This window comes from Lineus longissimus, chromosome 2 (assembly GCF_910592395.1).
Source record: "Lineus longissimus chromosome 2, tnLinLong1.2, whole genome shotgun sequence".
Classification (NCBI taxonomy): Eukaryota; Metazoa; Nemertea; class Pilidiophora; order Heteronemertea; family Lineidae; genus Lineus; species Lineus longissimus.
In genome coordinates, this window is record NC_088309.1 from 25,208,590 (window position 1) to 25,223,555 (window position 14,966).

The window sequence follows — 14,966 nt, forward strand, 5'->3', positions numbered from 1 at the left end:
ATAATTACTATTTAATTGTAAAAAAAGTTACCACTTATTTGGTTAAATTTCTTAACTACTTTGAAGTAGTGAAAATTACTACTTCTATGTAGGTGCAATATTTATCCATTAAATAGTAACTATTTTACTATTAACACCTTCAGCGCCGAACCACGTAGATCTACGTGGCCCAAATCCCCATCCCCTTTGAGCTGGTTATCGGAGTGAAAGAACTACGCCATCGCCATGCGTAGTTCTTTCATGTTCTGAACTACGCCATCTTCAGGGCACGGTAGGAACTGAAGACAGTTTGGTCTGTTTGGTCTTTTCAGTTCCTATCTTACCCTGAAGATGGCGATGGCGTAGTTCTTTCATGAAGTCCATGTGACTTTGATAACCAGCTCAAAGAGGGGGATTAGGGCCACGTAGATCTTCGTGGTTCGGCGCTGAAGGTGTTAATAGTAAAATATTTCTTAGAGTGCTCTCTCCCAGACTCCGTAAGGATTTTTATTCACTGCCTTGTGCAAGTGCCTGTGAGGTGTCAAACATACATAAAAGCAGGTAAAGTGAGCAGTCCAAGGACTGGTGCATTTTGATCACACTAGATGGAAGCATCATCTGCGATAACCAGCACCACCTTGAGGGATCCCAGACAACCGTCAACATACATGACATACCGATTTCAGATTGAGATCAGAGAGATGGCTGTGCGCTCTAGGAAACCCGCTCAAGGTCCTCAGGATGACAAGAATGTTCAACAAGCAGCGCGAAAGGAGTCCTTTGATCAGGAAGAAACTCCTGAGATCATGATTGATGAAAAAATTGCTGCTATTGACCAGGAAATACGCACAATTCATCACTTCTTTGTCGCTAAAGGTTTCACTCCGTTGGAAATCGAACGCGGGGCTAAACCATTGCTTGATAGCTTGAGAAAGGCTAACCGACAGCGGTTAGCTATCACTGCTCTCAAGGTTGCTGTGCTCTTGTTGGTTGCCTATGGAGTGGTCCATTACGACCCAGTCTACATGCTGACCCTGACATATAGCAGGATTGCAATGGTCAAGGTAGGTTGGAATGAAAATTATCTTTTCCTCTTACTGAGCTAGAGATACTGAAATTCTGAAGGAAAGGTAACTCTTTCCTAAATTCCTGCCATGATAATGATACATGTATTAGGCCTACTTTTAAACAATACTGTATACCTAACAATAATGATGTTATTTCAGTGACTTTTGCTCTCTAGGTAGACTGTGCTTGATTGATGCCTATAGGCTAAGTGCACTTTCATCACGTCAATGACAATGTGTAAATTGTGTTATCGGTATACTTTAATGCTACCGGTGATGTTATTTCTGGACAGTACTCATTGATTGCATGCTAATCTGTGAGTGCATTTTTGACATAGGGTCAAAGGCTTACAGATGACTACGGCCAGCATGACAACTAGAGTGCAGTTTGATAATGTAATTTCTGAACAGCACTGTACGAGTCCACTCATATGTTACTTCTGGACAATACTGTATGCTGACTGTATGCACACTTTGATGATGTTACTTCTGGAGAGTACTGTATGCTTCTAGTACTATTAGTGAGTGCCTCCATTTTAATGCTACATCTTGACAGTACTAGTACTGTATTGCTCACAAATATACATGTACATGTATTACTTTGATGTTGTTACTTCTGGGCAGTACTGTATGTCTACCAGTGCCATGCATGGATTATTTTGTGATGAATTACATTGTATTTTACAACAGCTGTGAAATCAGTTACCATCTGGTTAGGGTCTAAAAACAATTATGCAATTACATGTATACATTTTGTATTGTGTCATTGGCCAATCTCAGTCAATTGCCAGACTCTGCAAACAGCTGTAGGCCTATGGATATCATTGCATAAACCACCTGTGTTAACAAGCTTTTCAATTTAATGTCATGAATGATATTAATATTACGCCAGGCAATGCCATGACACAACTGTTGCAGGTTAAAAAGGTCTTGTCTCAGGTGTGGGCTATACCAATTCACTATCAAAAGACTTACTTGTCGGCTTTCTCCATCCATATTCCATACTGCCCGCAACTAGGACTCCAGTTTTTCATACAATTCATTGGTAATACTAACAGCCTTCAGTGCATAGCTTTATTGGAAAATATGGTAAAACAATTTGGCATTGAGCTTTACATGAAAACCGAATGTGATATGACTAGGACACCCAAGGACATCACTGTTTTTGATTGGAGACTTGTGCTCCCACTGACTATCTCAGCTGTCTCTGCTTTATCATTCTATCAAATTAGCGTTATGTTGGAATGTATGCCGCACCACTGAGACCACATTATCATCATTTCTGCTCAACCGGCATGTCTATTTCATGGTTGGATGAGTCACTTGATGGAATCATTGATCAATGCTCATGGATACCCATTTGCTTAATTGGGAAATTGAATAGGTTTGACATCCCTTTAGGAAAAACGCCATGCCTGCTAATGTACTTGAGGGCTGGAGGAGGAGGCTGTGCTGACCCTTGTTCTCTTTGAACATTTATATTCCCTTAGATATGTTCAGTTTACTGTCAGATAGGAGACACCCCTATCAGCGATTAGTGTAACTTGATCTAACCTACCTGGGTAGCTGGCACCTATAGTTGCTTTTACACGAGGACGGTTTTAGCCCTCCTCACCTCGAGCCACTTGAAGCTGGATCACCTGTAACTGGCTTTGCGCTGTCTACACGGAGACGGATCAAATCGCCGGCCCCAGGTCAGTTCAGGCCACTTAAACCACTAACCCGTCGCATGGTGGCGCATGTGACTCTTTATTCGGTGGATCATATATATATGATATACTGCGCTACCCGATTTTAGTACCGTGCGCAAAGTGACTCGAGGCCAGATCGGTTCTACAAGAGAGATTAAGCGTCTTGAAGTGGCTCCAAACGGCCTCAAGTGACTCGAGACTGCAGTGCTAACGCGCCTCGGGTCAGGTCACTTGGAGACGGTTCTGATTTCATTCTACACGGTAAAAATTATTCTGACCCGCCTCGAGCTGGCTCGAAGCCGGTTCCAACTGTCCTCGTGTAGAAAGGCCTTATGTCTCCTTTAAAAGGTAATTGTCACCTTTCTTCTCAATATTTTATTTTCTGTGTCATTTCAGCTTGTTCTTCCCTATTGGGACTGGCAGTATCTATATGACAGACAGTGTGCCATGGAGAATCCCTATTTTGAAGGTGACCGCATATATAAAGAGGATTGTGAGGTATGTCACAGAAGCAGTGGAGAGAGTGCTGGGCTTCTAACTAGAAGATTGGTTAAACTGAAGAGTAAAAGCTTGGAAAAATAAACTCTAATGGACCATTCAGTCCAATCCAGGTCCAGGAGGAGCAATGGTCCAGCTTCTACTTGTGCTAGTGATGACTTGGCTTTTACTTCAGAATGAGTCAATGAATGTCTATGGCGATACGCTGTCACACCTATCTTTTGTGTGTATCTGATGATGATACATATTTTTGTTTTAATTTTGATTGAATTTTCAAGCCAGGTGCGCACATTGTCCATTGACGAATTTTTTCTTCATACTTTTTTTCCAGATTTGTGACGACCTAAAAGGGATTCCGCGGGAGACGAACATCAGCCATGTTGATTTGATGGAACAATACATGAACAGAGACCTACCAGTGATCATCACGGATGCGATTGACGATTGGCCGGCCATGCACAAGTTCAATGTGACCTTCCTGGAGCAGGTACATCATTTCTGTTATTGACAAATGCATGTGTTGTACAGTCTCAGTTACAACTGAGCCACTACACCACCATGGCAAAAACACATTCAATTTAAACTGTGCCCTGACCTTGCTAACAGTGTAAACCTTCCACCATCCCTTGAAAATTGAGGTCTTCCAGATTTAAAAATAGGTGTGATGTTTCCCTATTACATGTAAGTGCGTACTCTTTTCAGCTGTTCCTGAAGACCCCTGGCATGAAAGACTACAGTGGATGCTACTTTGGAAGTAACTTACGCTCAGTCCATGGTAATAACAAACAGTTCCTCAAGAAGGCTGCTGCAGGAATTTTACAGAATTACTATGCTCATTGGTAAGGCCCTGGCTCATTTTAGGATTTTTGTTTCAACCCAAGTACAGATAACTGCACAGCATAAAGCCAGTAAAATTTTAAAACAGATTTTTGTCTGAACCAATTTTTTTATAATTCGGAGTGGGGATCGCGAGCACTAATGTTATACAATGGTGGATGTCAGAGACGACACATCTGGTAGGAGATACGTACATCCATATCAGGACCTTAGGACATTATGTCACCTCCTCCAACACATTCATTGACTCATTCAAGGTGATCCAAAAAAATCATGATTCTTTCATTCATATTTTGCCATAAAGATGAAGAAAACTCTTCTTGCAGGGAAAACTGTATGCTTCCAGTCGCAAAGGGAATGAGAGAGTTCTATGAAAGGCCATACTTTCTTCCACCTTCCACAGATATGCATCGGGTCAACTGGGTCTTCATATCAAAAAACTACAGAGGGAAAAATTTCAAACCAGTAAGCTAGTTGATATTTGATATCTATTACAGTGAGCTTTACAAGGTCAGCTCTTCTCAACGACAGTCACCATGATATGGATCGTCATGCAGATCATATATTTTTATATTGAAAGTACATTTATATTATGATGAGTTGATCATAGTAAGAATGTTTAACAAAGGAATACCTGGGACCGTGAACTGAACTCCTAAGGTTTGACAGGGAACTGATGCAGTCGAAATCCAAGTCGCCAATTTAGAGACTGGAGTGGTATTTCTACTGATTTAGCAATTGAAATGAGTAATTCTTTCTGTAATTCAGATTCCTCTGGAAGCTCCATTCATCTGGTATGCCCAGTTAAAGGGGGAAAGCACTGTCAAGGCTCTGCCTAAATATCCTTGTAATGAGACATGTCAGGCGCCTGTGGAAACACTCCAAGAAGGAGAGATGTGTAAGTCATCAGTCATTATAATTTCCTTACCTTTTTCCCTGCATGTCCCAAATATTTCTGTTGTGAGCGGCTGATCTCTGAAAGACTTCGAAAAAGTATTTGCCAATGCCACATATGTATCAGACAGAGGATGACTCGGCATGCTCCTGATGGTCAAAGCCACATTGAAGAGTTCGGGTTTACAATCCATCAGCTTAAATCAGCCCACTAACCCCTAGTAAGGACACCCTTGGGACTGACAAGTCCTGTCCTTAACAAAGGATGTCCTGATTACAGAGGTCAAATTGAATGAAATTGTCTGCTCTAGAAGAGGAGTGTCCTAGTAAGAAAGGATGTCCTGATTACAGAGGTCAAATTGAATGAAATTGTCTGCTCTAGAAGAGGAGTGTCCTAGTAAGAAAGGATGTCCTGATTACAGAGGTCAAATTGAATGAAATTGTCTGCTCTAGAAGAGGAGTGTCCTAGTAAGAAAGGATGTCCTGATTACAGAGGTCAAATTGAATGAAATTGTCTGCTCTAGAAGAGGAGTGTCCTTGATAGACACTAAAATGAACAAACTTGGAGGAGTTTCCGCTAAGAGAGGCTCCTAAGTTCTTTAGTTTAAACTCTCCAAATTCTTTATTTCAGTATTCATGACGGACAGGATATGGTTCCTTGACTATTTACCCAATGGAGAGGGTGAAAATATTGCCATCGCTGCTGGAGGGAACTTCGACTGATGATGGACAATCAGTAATTTGACATTGAATCTTAGCACACAGCAACAGAATGATAAACCATGAAGTCTAGCTGATAATGTGCAGCTGCAATAATAAATAAAGATCTATCTGTGTAACGCTTATTAGTGTTTTAACGAGACTTAGGGACTCAAGAGTAGTCTATTCATCCCATTGGTGCATCTGAAAATTACTTGAGACTATTTGAAAATGGAAAATAAAGTTGTACTGGGAAATAATTAACAATTCAAATTAATTTTCTATTGTATATTAAATCAATGTTGCATCAATAAATCATGTGTGGGAAATAAAGGCGATAGTTCTTGACTTGGTCTCCTTCATTTTGAAGCCCCTACACCCATATGTTTGCGAGATATCTCCGGAAGATAATATTTTTCAGAAATATCTGATGTTTTATGCTGGGGAGTACATATCCAAGCTGTGAGAGTTGGCGAGCCGACTGCACAACTCATTTTTGTTGGAAACTTAGGAACCTCTCTATTAAGGACATCCTCAGGACTGACTAGTGCTGTCCTTAATAAAGAGGTGTCCTGATTAGAGAGGTCAAATTGAATGGAAACAACCAGTTTGGGATCAAAACTAGGGTCCTTAATAGAGAGAGTGTCCTTAATAGAGAGGTGTCCGCTAAGGGAGGTTCAACTGTACATGTTTAGACATACCTGACTAGTACAGGCAACCACATGGAAGTTTAATTCAGGTCACATTCCATTTGTATTGGAGAATCTCGCAAGTAATGATTCTAATGGAGGCCACTCAGGACAATATCACCAGCATTCAATGACCTCATGGTCTTGAGGTTTTTGATTGCCTCCATGTATACATGTAAAAACGTAGTGTCATCAAAGGCAACTAATTCGAAAGTGCATTCTGAAAAATACCACAGTACAATAATGGGACAATATTATTGGCGTCACTATATTGTATCCATCAGGATATGAGGACAGTCCATGGTCCACATATAGTCCATCAGACCGTGCCTTAGCACCAACCTCCACACTCTTAACGACTTCGATTTGGAGCGAAACGACTGGGGGCGAAAAGGTCAGGGAGCGAAACAACCGCAATTCCGTTCACGCGAACGCAAAACGGCCTTGACCCCATTGCTGGGCAACGGTGTAATCAGAACATTTTGACACATTCATGCCAGTGGCAGTGGAAATTATTGCATAACTACATGAACTAAGCCACCTAGTAATCGTCTAATTGTTGTTTTAATAGAGTAAGTAAAACCTATAGGCAATTATGTAATCGCTTGCAAAAGTTTTCTGGCGGTAAATTGAAATTTTGAATATGTTTTTGAGGACCTTTTTGAATGATCATCATGAAATTAGATTAGGCCTAGGCTATTTTATAATTATTGTCAATGTGAATGTCATTGAATTGAATTGACCGTTTATGCAGCCTGCACCACGCGTTACCCTAGGCCTAGGCCTCATCCCAGTCCCACACACTAAAAATAGAATAAATAGGCCTAGGTCTGGGAGGCCTAGGTGGTGTTTAAAATAATTATGTCGCAGTGTTTGTGTCCAACCTTACTGGCTAGGATGTTGCTGACACCACCACAGTTTAGACGATCACATCGCATCACAATGACATAGGGCCTATATTCTTAATTCGCATTGCCATTGGCACTGCTCTAATTATGTTAAAATTATGCTACTACTAAGTATATCTCCTTCACCAGGTAATTCATTTAAAAGCAATCATGTCAAAGACACAGCGACCTTCTAGCCGTTGGTCTGATGGGAGTGATGATGGGGGAGAGGATGGCATGAGCGAGCAAGAGCTTCAAAAGTTGCAGAGGCAGTACAAGAGATTGTGTGGAGATCGAAGAGCATACACAGAAGATTCTCAAAATGTTATCAGGAAACAGAAGTAAGTCAGTGTTCACACTGCCTGCCATTTATAATTGAGTCGTCCCAAATTATGTCTATTTTGATCATCATGTTCAATGAAAAAAGCTGCAAGTTTGACATGTAATTTTTGGTTGTTTAAATCTCTTTAAACTCAAAGTAATATATTTCAATTTCAGATCACTCATTGAAAAGTTGGAGGGAGAGAACCATGAAATCTGCACCAACTTGGAGAACACAGATAGTAATCAGAATAAAAAGAAAGATGAGAGAGTGACAGAACAGTTGGAAGATTTGGTGTATGTTCATGATGAATCAGAAGACAAGATTCAAGAGGAAAAGGAATACATACAAGAACTTGATGACAAGGTATGTTCAGCCGACATGACTAAAAAAACCTGTTACAGTGCATAAACCATCTTTGACAGAAACAAATTTGTTATCTCCTTGTCTGATTGGATAATACATGTTATGTAAAAAGTTTTAAATGTTTTTTTCCCAGATACGTCAAATGGAACGAGAAATCAAAAAGCAGCACAAGAGGATGGGCGGAGTTCACCAAAGCCAAGCTGCTCAGATTGCTACTCAGAAACAAATCAGGGTTCTGGAAAACAGACTGGATAAGGTAATAAACCAGTTTTTAAATTGTGCAAAGTAGGCCTATTTTATGATCTTGATTGTGAGAAAGTGTGACAAGAAGGAAGTGTTTTAATTGAGTTTCTTTTCCCTGAAAATTTTATTTAACAAGGAGGAACGCTTTAAATGTGATTATAGCCCTGTTTTAAGGCAGATTTATTAGGCAGGGATGGCATTATTTTGTGCCAGGCACTAATTGACCAGAAGAGAAGGAAAGTGATGTATTGCATGGGTCCAAATTTCGACTGTAAACTGGTACTGTTTGTAACTTATGGTTGGTACAATTTGGTGGTAATTTTTTGGATAGAACCTCTCAAATTGCAGCATGGGTTTCAATTCGTTAAAAAAACTTTTTTTAGGCCATGGTTAACTTCAATAAGCAGTTAACATCCAATCAGGACCTCAGGAAGGAGATCGATCATCTCAGAACAGAGAGAAGAAGATTTGATAACATCCACAAGAAGTTGTCCAAGGAGCTTGAAGATTGTAAGAAGGAGATGGCAGAAGTCATTGACCAGGCTACTTCAGCTTATGAGCAACGGTAAGTCTAGGGAATCAGTCGTGTTGAACTCAGATAGCCCGTTCAGGTCAGCATCTGTTGATGATTTGTAGATGAGTGGAAGCGTGCATGTAGTTTTATTGTTAGGCATCGGAACTTGCAGTTAGTTGTAACATTGTGATGTTGAGACTTATCATGGACCAGGTTAGTGCATTGGCAAGGAAGCGATGTGGTGGTGGCGGTGGTGGTGGCAATTGTCTGCTAGGAACTCAACCTCTAGCTGCTGAAGATTAAGTTTTTAGGCCAATTAAGTCAAAATTTTATCTACTTGGCCCATAAGCCATTTAATTGCTAAAATGCTCACTGCCATAGATTGAACACTGACGAAGAAGAAGCACTAAGGAACAAGTTGTTGTGTTTCTTAGTCAACAACTACATGCATCCAATAGCTCATTCATTGTTATGTCAATGCTGTTTCAGTGATGAATACCAGAACAAGATGGTTCAGATGCAGGAGAGGAACCAGAAGGATCAGGCCCAACATGACTCGGAGATGAAGGAGTTGGAGAGAGTCATCACTCATGACAACAAACTCAAAGAATTCATGAACATCAAGTCCCAAGACAGAGCCGATTATAAGAATGAGGAGGCAGCTAAGAAAAAGCGTAGGGGTAAATACTTGATGTCGCTTCAGAAGTCCTGCTTCAGGCTACTACGTTCGTTCAAAAATTTAAAACTTGAACTTTGAATTTGAGAATTTCTAATTGTGTAAATACGTACAAGAAAGTGTTGACTGATATACAAGTACAGTGGAACCTCCTTAAGCGGTCATCTGAGCTCCAAGAAATAACGACTGAGAGGTCTTTAACCCTTTCAGCGCTGGCTATGATATTTGTCACCAAAGAGCTTACTGAATGTTGAACATTCACGCTTTCTCATTTGATAACTAACAGCCACACCTGCATATAACAACCACCTTTGATATTGTACAAATTTAGTGCTTGTTAGACATCCTTATAGTGTATTGGCATCCCAACAGGTGCACTGATATCCACCAGGTATGGGTCAAAATGACATCATAACTCCAGACATTTGACTCAATGTCTCTCTCACAACACAGCAATACCTTAGTGATAGTGAGTGCAAAGTAACGCCGAACACAGTTTTGCTGGTACCCTATTGAAGAGGGCATTTCTTATTGCCAATTTAGAATTACTGGAAAGGTTGATATTACTAGTGTCTGCTCTTGAGACCTTTTCCATTAGGCAACTAGGAAAATGTTGTTTGGATGGATTAGATTATTTTGGGTTTCTTCAGCTAATTATTTTGTGAAATAGCTTGGCATGGCTCATTTGCTTGAACCCAAGCTCAAAATTATTCAACATCTTTCCTTTATGATGGCTTACTGAACTTCAAAAAACCTTTTTATGCAGGTGGTGACGGAGAAAAGGCCATCGACCATGATCGCCAGCTCATCAACGACTATGACCTTGCATTTAAACGCATAAGGGAGATCACAGAAGAGGAAGACCTTGATATAATCGTCAAGGAATTCATACAGAAAGAAGACAAGAACTTTGCCCTGTTTAATTACGTTAACGAGCTGAGTAACGATGCTGAGCTGCTGCAGGAGCAGTGTGATGATATACGCGAGGATATGAAGAAGTTTAATGAGGAAGATATCAGAATGGAGGGAGAGAGAAAGGTCCAGTTAAAGGAACTTGAGGTATGTTTGTACTTGCATCTAACTCCCGTATTGAGTTGAATTCAATCCTTGACAACTCTGATTGCCTAAGTTGTTTCAGTACAGTAGAGTTTACCTTTTGTGGATGAAATTGACAGGGGCTGGTGCCGTGGTGGTTGGAGTTTTATGAGGCCCTCTAAGGATGAGAAGTCATAGAAAGACCGAATCTGTAGGACTACAGTTTGAAGTAAATTGATATTAGCGAGTGTCAGCACTTATCTGGGACACTCTGTAATTTGATCAAATGCTCTCTTGCGTTTTCAGGTTCAGTTAGATGTCGCGACGAAGGATGCAGACTCAGATGAGGAAAGACTCAAAGAAATCAACAAGACGCTTGACCAGTTGAGAGTGGGGGTTCAGTCGTTGTTTGACAAGATAAACTGCGACCCTAAACCTGTGAACGAGCTATTGGGCAGTGGCCATGGCATACGTGATAACAACATGATGATATACCTCGGCCTCGTCGAGCAGAGAACCAATGAACTGCTTTCAATACAGAATTACATACAGACTAGAGTAAGTGAAACTTCGAGCTGGTCTTCTGATTCAGTTAGGTCGACACGGCCAAAGTGAAGCATGAAGTGGGCTTGCTAGTGCGACTATGAATGGATGATACCATTGGAAGTTCACTTATTCACTGCTTTTAATAGATAGTACAATGTTCTTGGTTTTCTCTTTGATACTTACCATCCCAAACCACGGTTTTCAAAATGTGACTTCGAGTCCGCAGCACATATTTATCTCCCTGTTGTGGAATACTCCTTAAGGACTTATTATCTGCACCACAAACAACAACTTGCATTTGCATTCCAGGCTTATGAGAGAGGAGAGGAAGATATCAATCAACCTCCAAAGGGAGCGTTACTGGGAATTTCAGAGAATGCCGTCCATTCCACTCAGCTGAACATTATGCCTCCAACTACAGGGTAAGTTCACTAGATGGATCCTTGGATTAGACTCTCTTACCTTAGGAGTGTCATGCTAATGTATTGGAAACCTATTATTTCAAAGCAAGTTTTTGATAAAATGCCTTCTTAATTTCCCTCTACTTATTTTACAGTGATGATTTGGCCGATGACTACAGTTCAGATGAGGAGGAACGACCTTTCACACGAGAAGAAATCAAAATCAAGGTCATGAAGGGTATTGGAAAGAAAGAGAAGTATCGCTACAGAATGGATCCCGGTACCCCAGGAAAATCAAACAGAGACAAGGGACGGAAAAAGTAGCTGGTGTGACTAGAAAATAGGCGACAAAGAACTTTAGCGTGAAGAATATTCATCCATCATTCCAGCATTTCCATTGAACTTATTAGCAGTATAAAGGCTGTGGCATTATCGAACACAATAATAAGTTGTTAAGCTTCATTTCCTTAGAAATTTACTTCAGAAAATACTACGAAAACTGAACCCGCCTTGCCCAAGATTTCGAGAAATAGGATGGTAATAGCAACTTTCTTGTATCTAGCCTAATGGCAGTGCAATAATTATCTGGTTTTCTATCTCTCGTTTGAGCCAGTGATCAGTAGGCCTAGGCTGAGTGATGAAAATAGTTCACACACTGAAGCAATACTGTTATCTCAATGTCAATTGATCTCATAATTCCTTTACAAATATGATATACTCTGTTAAATTCTATGATAATTTTTTTTTTATTAAACCTTTTTGGGGCTGTGTTTATAATTTCTTGTGCCTCGCAGCCATTGATGAAGAATTCTTTATTTCATGCAATAGATAGTGCCATAATAAAGGTGATTATATCACAGCAACCGTCCATTACAACCAACAGTTGCAATATTGATGATATTTTGTATCATATTATCATAAAGAGTGAGAAAATGGGTGCATGGTTCTCATGTAAGGGCAAATTATGCCCTTAGGTTTCTAGATAAACTCCACACATATTTTGGTGTTAGGGTAACATCACATCATATTCTGGCATTGTAATTAAATGATCTGTGATAAACTAAAATTTCCATTTTCAATACTCAGAGTGAAAGAAATGTGTGAAATACATTTAGATCTCACCTGCTTCATGTAACATCTGTAAATACTATAAATATTGCCAAAACGCTGGAACAAGTTGAGTTGGTTTAGAGCAAGACTCGTGATTGGGTGACAATTTTCCGAGCATAACTCATGCCTGCACATCTGGCAATGATATCCAAAGACCTCATCTAATGTTAATAACAACCATATATTTCAGAAATCAGAATTAAGTGAGTGCATGCATCGACTATTTACTTAGGGGAAAATGACTCTTGGTCTGGATATATCCATCAGCATATCTGGAGACAATTTCACTGCAGGAAAATATGACATTATTAATCGATTTCTAACAATAGTGCGTAAAGCATCAAAAATCATTTTGATATGCTGGGATGTTTCCAGGCTATGGGTCTATATCAAGTTTAGTCTTGGTTCCCAGACTGAAGGATGGATTTCAACTTATTTTCGAAGAGGTTTTCCCTCACTATATACATTCCTAGATTTGATGCTTAATTCTTGTCAGCAAGATGTTTCGAGCCCATGCATGTATGTAAATGTACATAATAAGACAAGACCTGTTGCATCAACTACTAGGAGTCATTTTATGATTAGAGTAACGAGACACAATTACAAGGCCATAGGATGTGAGGAATTGTTTTCGGGATCTCATTTCTACTGCTGCTATTTTATTGAATGTGTTATGAGATTAGACAAATTGTAGAGAAATGGCTTGAAAAGTGTACTTTTACATGTAAATAATGTTTTCCAGTTCATACTTGAGGTCACTCCCGTGGAGAAAATGTGCTTTGAAACGATGCATTTCGAAATTTGTCTAAACATCTGTGTGAAATACGATATTGTATTATAAACGTGAGGTTAAGCTCCCTTTGGCTTCATTACATGTAAATATTTCAGTTATGCTCAATGAAATAACCTTCTGTTCTGTCAAAAGCTGCTTATGACTGTGCCATAATTCATTTTCAAGTGTCATACATGTAAATTTTCATTTCTGTTGTTGCTTGTGCAATTTTGTTGTTGGGAAGTCCTTGAAATTACACCTGACATCATCAGACTCCAGCTGAGGAGTGCTGTGTATATACATGGAGAGATTACTGTTGACTGAAATGTATTTTCTAAAACAACCGGAGGATTTTTCTGAAACTCTTCGCGTTCTGTGTTCATCAAAATTGTTGCTTGAGCTAATAATCTTATTTGCGCACTGCTGACATTGTCAAACTATGCAATATGGCCGACTGCTGAAATACAATGTGCTTTTTTCTTTCTTTCTATGATCTCATTGATGTTTCTTTTGGAATTCCTTCTATCTGAAATTCAGTGACGATTTCAGGTACCTTTCTGCAAGCCTTACCTATATCATAGAAATACATAGCACATTATGAGAAATCACTTGATTTATTCATTCTATAACTGTGTTAGACCTGCGACACCAAGTGGCCTAGTATTTTTCTGTGAACTTGGCCTTATTCAAATACTGGTACGAAAACATGCTCACGTTTACTTATTTTTATCGAAATTATAGATAGTTACAATAATTCTTGTTACAATGTACGTATAATGTTTATTTGCATAATGTGCTCGCCATATTTGATGTTTATTTTCTTTGTTATGGGCAATAATAAATGTGAGGTGTCACTCTAATTTGCATTCTTGTTAGTCAGTCTGTGTCGATACCTAATGCTCCTTGAAGACCGGACCATGACAGCATGTTATCTCGATCGCGCATGGAGAATTTCATCAGTGAAACAGATCCAATCATTGTGGGTTGGCCATACATTGTCTCATACATCACTATCCTTCGTACATTGGTCAAGTCGCCTTACTGATTACTGTGATAGGCACTGAATTTGAACAAGACATTCATGTAAGACCGAGATTTGCTGCCACCATCCCAGTGAGAAACATGAATAGTTAGGGATGGACACCTCTCCTCTCCTTGGCTAAAGACGGAAGCGATAGACAGATATCCAACCTATTGCTCTGTGGGCTTGGGCTGGTTGTTCAGAACATAAATTTTTACTTGGTGTGATCACCTTCAGTTAAACTCCCACTTTGGGTTCAAAAAGTTGAGGTCAACAGGTCACCTTAGCATTTGACGTTTGAGGTTCCCTGACATCCTCATGCATGTTCACCCGAGTCGATCGTATGCTCCTCTCCTCGTACACTTTACATAATCTTGGTCTTCATTGTCGAGTGTTGCACAGACATTTAGAATGGGTTCCCAAAGTACATATGAAATGCATTGTAGTACTATGCACTAGAAGCCCTCCAGATGAGTCATCACGTGAACCAAGGTTTCGAGAGTTGGGGATTTTAAGCCCAATTGACTTGACACCGCCAAGTACAGGTTAAGGCCAAGTTTGTGACCAACTTGTTTTGGGACTCAAATGACTGCTAATCAAACATATCTAAATAGGTTCGAGCCTCGTCGGTAGCTCTTTCCGATATATCTGCATGGTTAGCTGCCAGCTACATGTAGTTGAATATGGGGTACGAATGGCCTTCTTGCCTGGTGCCTGGC

At 39.9% G+C, this 14,966-nt stretch overlaps 2 protein-coding genes across 4 annotated transcripts; both read left to right on the forward strand.

Moving 5' to 3' along the window:
* Positions 1-642: 642 nt before the first annotated feature.
* Positions 643-6,005, forward strand: LOC135483839 (uncharacterized). Its single transcript, XM_064764887.1, has 7 exons — positions 643-1,043; positions 3,134-3,235; positions 3,567-3,722; positions 3,938-4,074; positions 4,399-4,537; positions 4,841-4,970; positions 5,598-6,005. Exons 1-7 carry the CDS (start codon positions 648-650, stop codon positions 5,687-5,689), a joined length of 1,152 nt encoding a protein of 383 aa, XP_064620957.1. The 5' UTR covers positions 643-647; the 3' UTR covers positions 5,690-6,005.
* Positions 6,006-6,802: 797 nt separating this feature from the next.
* On the forward strand, positions 6,803-14,086 carry LOC135483214 (coiled-coil domain-containing protein 63-like). 3 transcript variants are annotated; one of them, XM_064763875.1, is made up of 10 exons: positions 6,803-6,926; positions 7,392-7,582; positions 7,740-7,929; positions 8,063-8,185; positions 8,556-8,737; positions 9,176-9,366; positions 10,129-10,421; positions 10,704-10,955; positions 11,253-11,365; positions 11,500-14,086. In XM_064763875.1, exons 2-10 carry the CDS (start codon positions 7,413-7,415, stop codon positions 11,666-11,668), a joined length of 1,683 nt encoding a protein of 560 aa, XP_064619945.1. In that variant the 5' UTR covers positions 6,803-6,926; positions 7,392-7,412; the 3' UTR covers positions 11,669-14,086. The 3 variants fall into 3 exon arrangements, with proteins under 3 accessions (XP_064619945.1, XP_064619947.1, XP_064619946.1); XM_064763877.1 differs by having other exon boundaries at positions 9,176-9,360; XM_064763876.1 differs by having other exon boundaries at positions 6,809-6,895; positions 7,389-7,582.
* Positions 14,087-14,966: the final 880 nt, after the last annotated feature.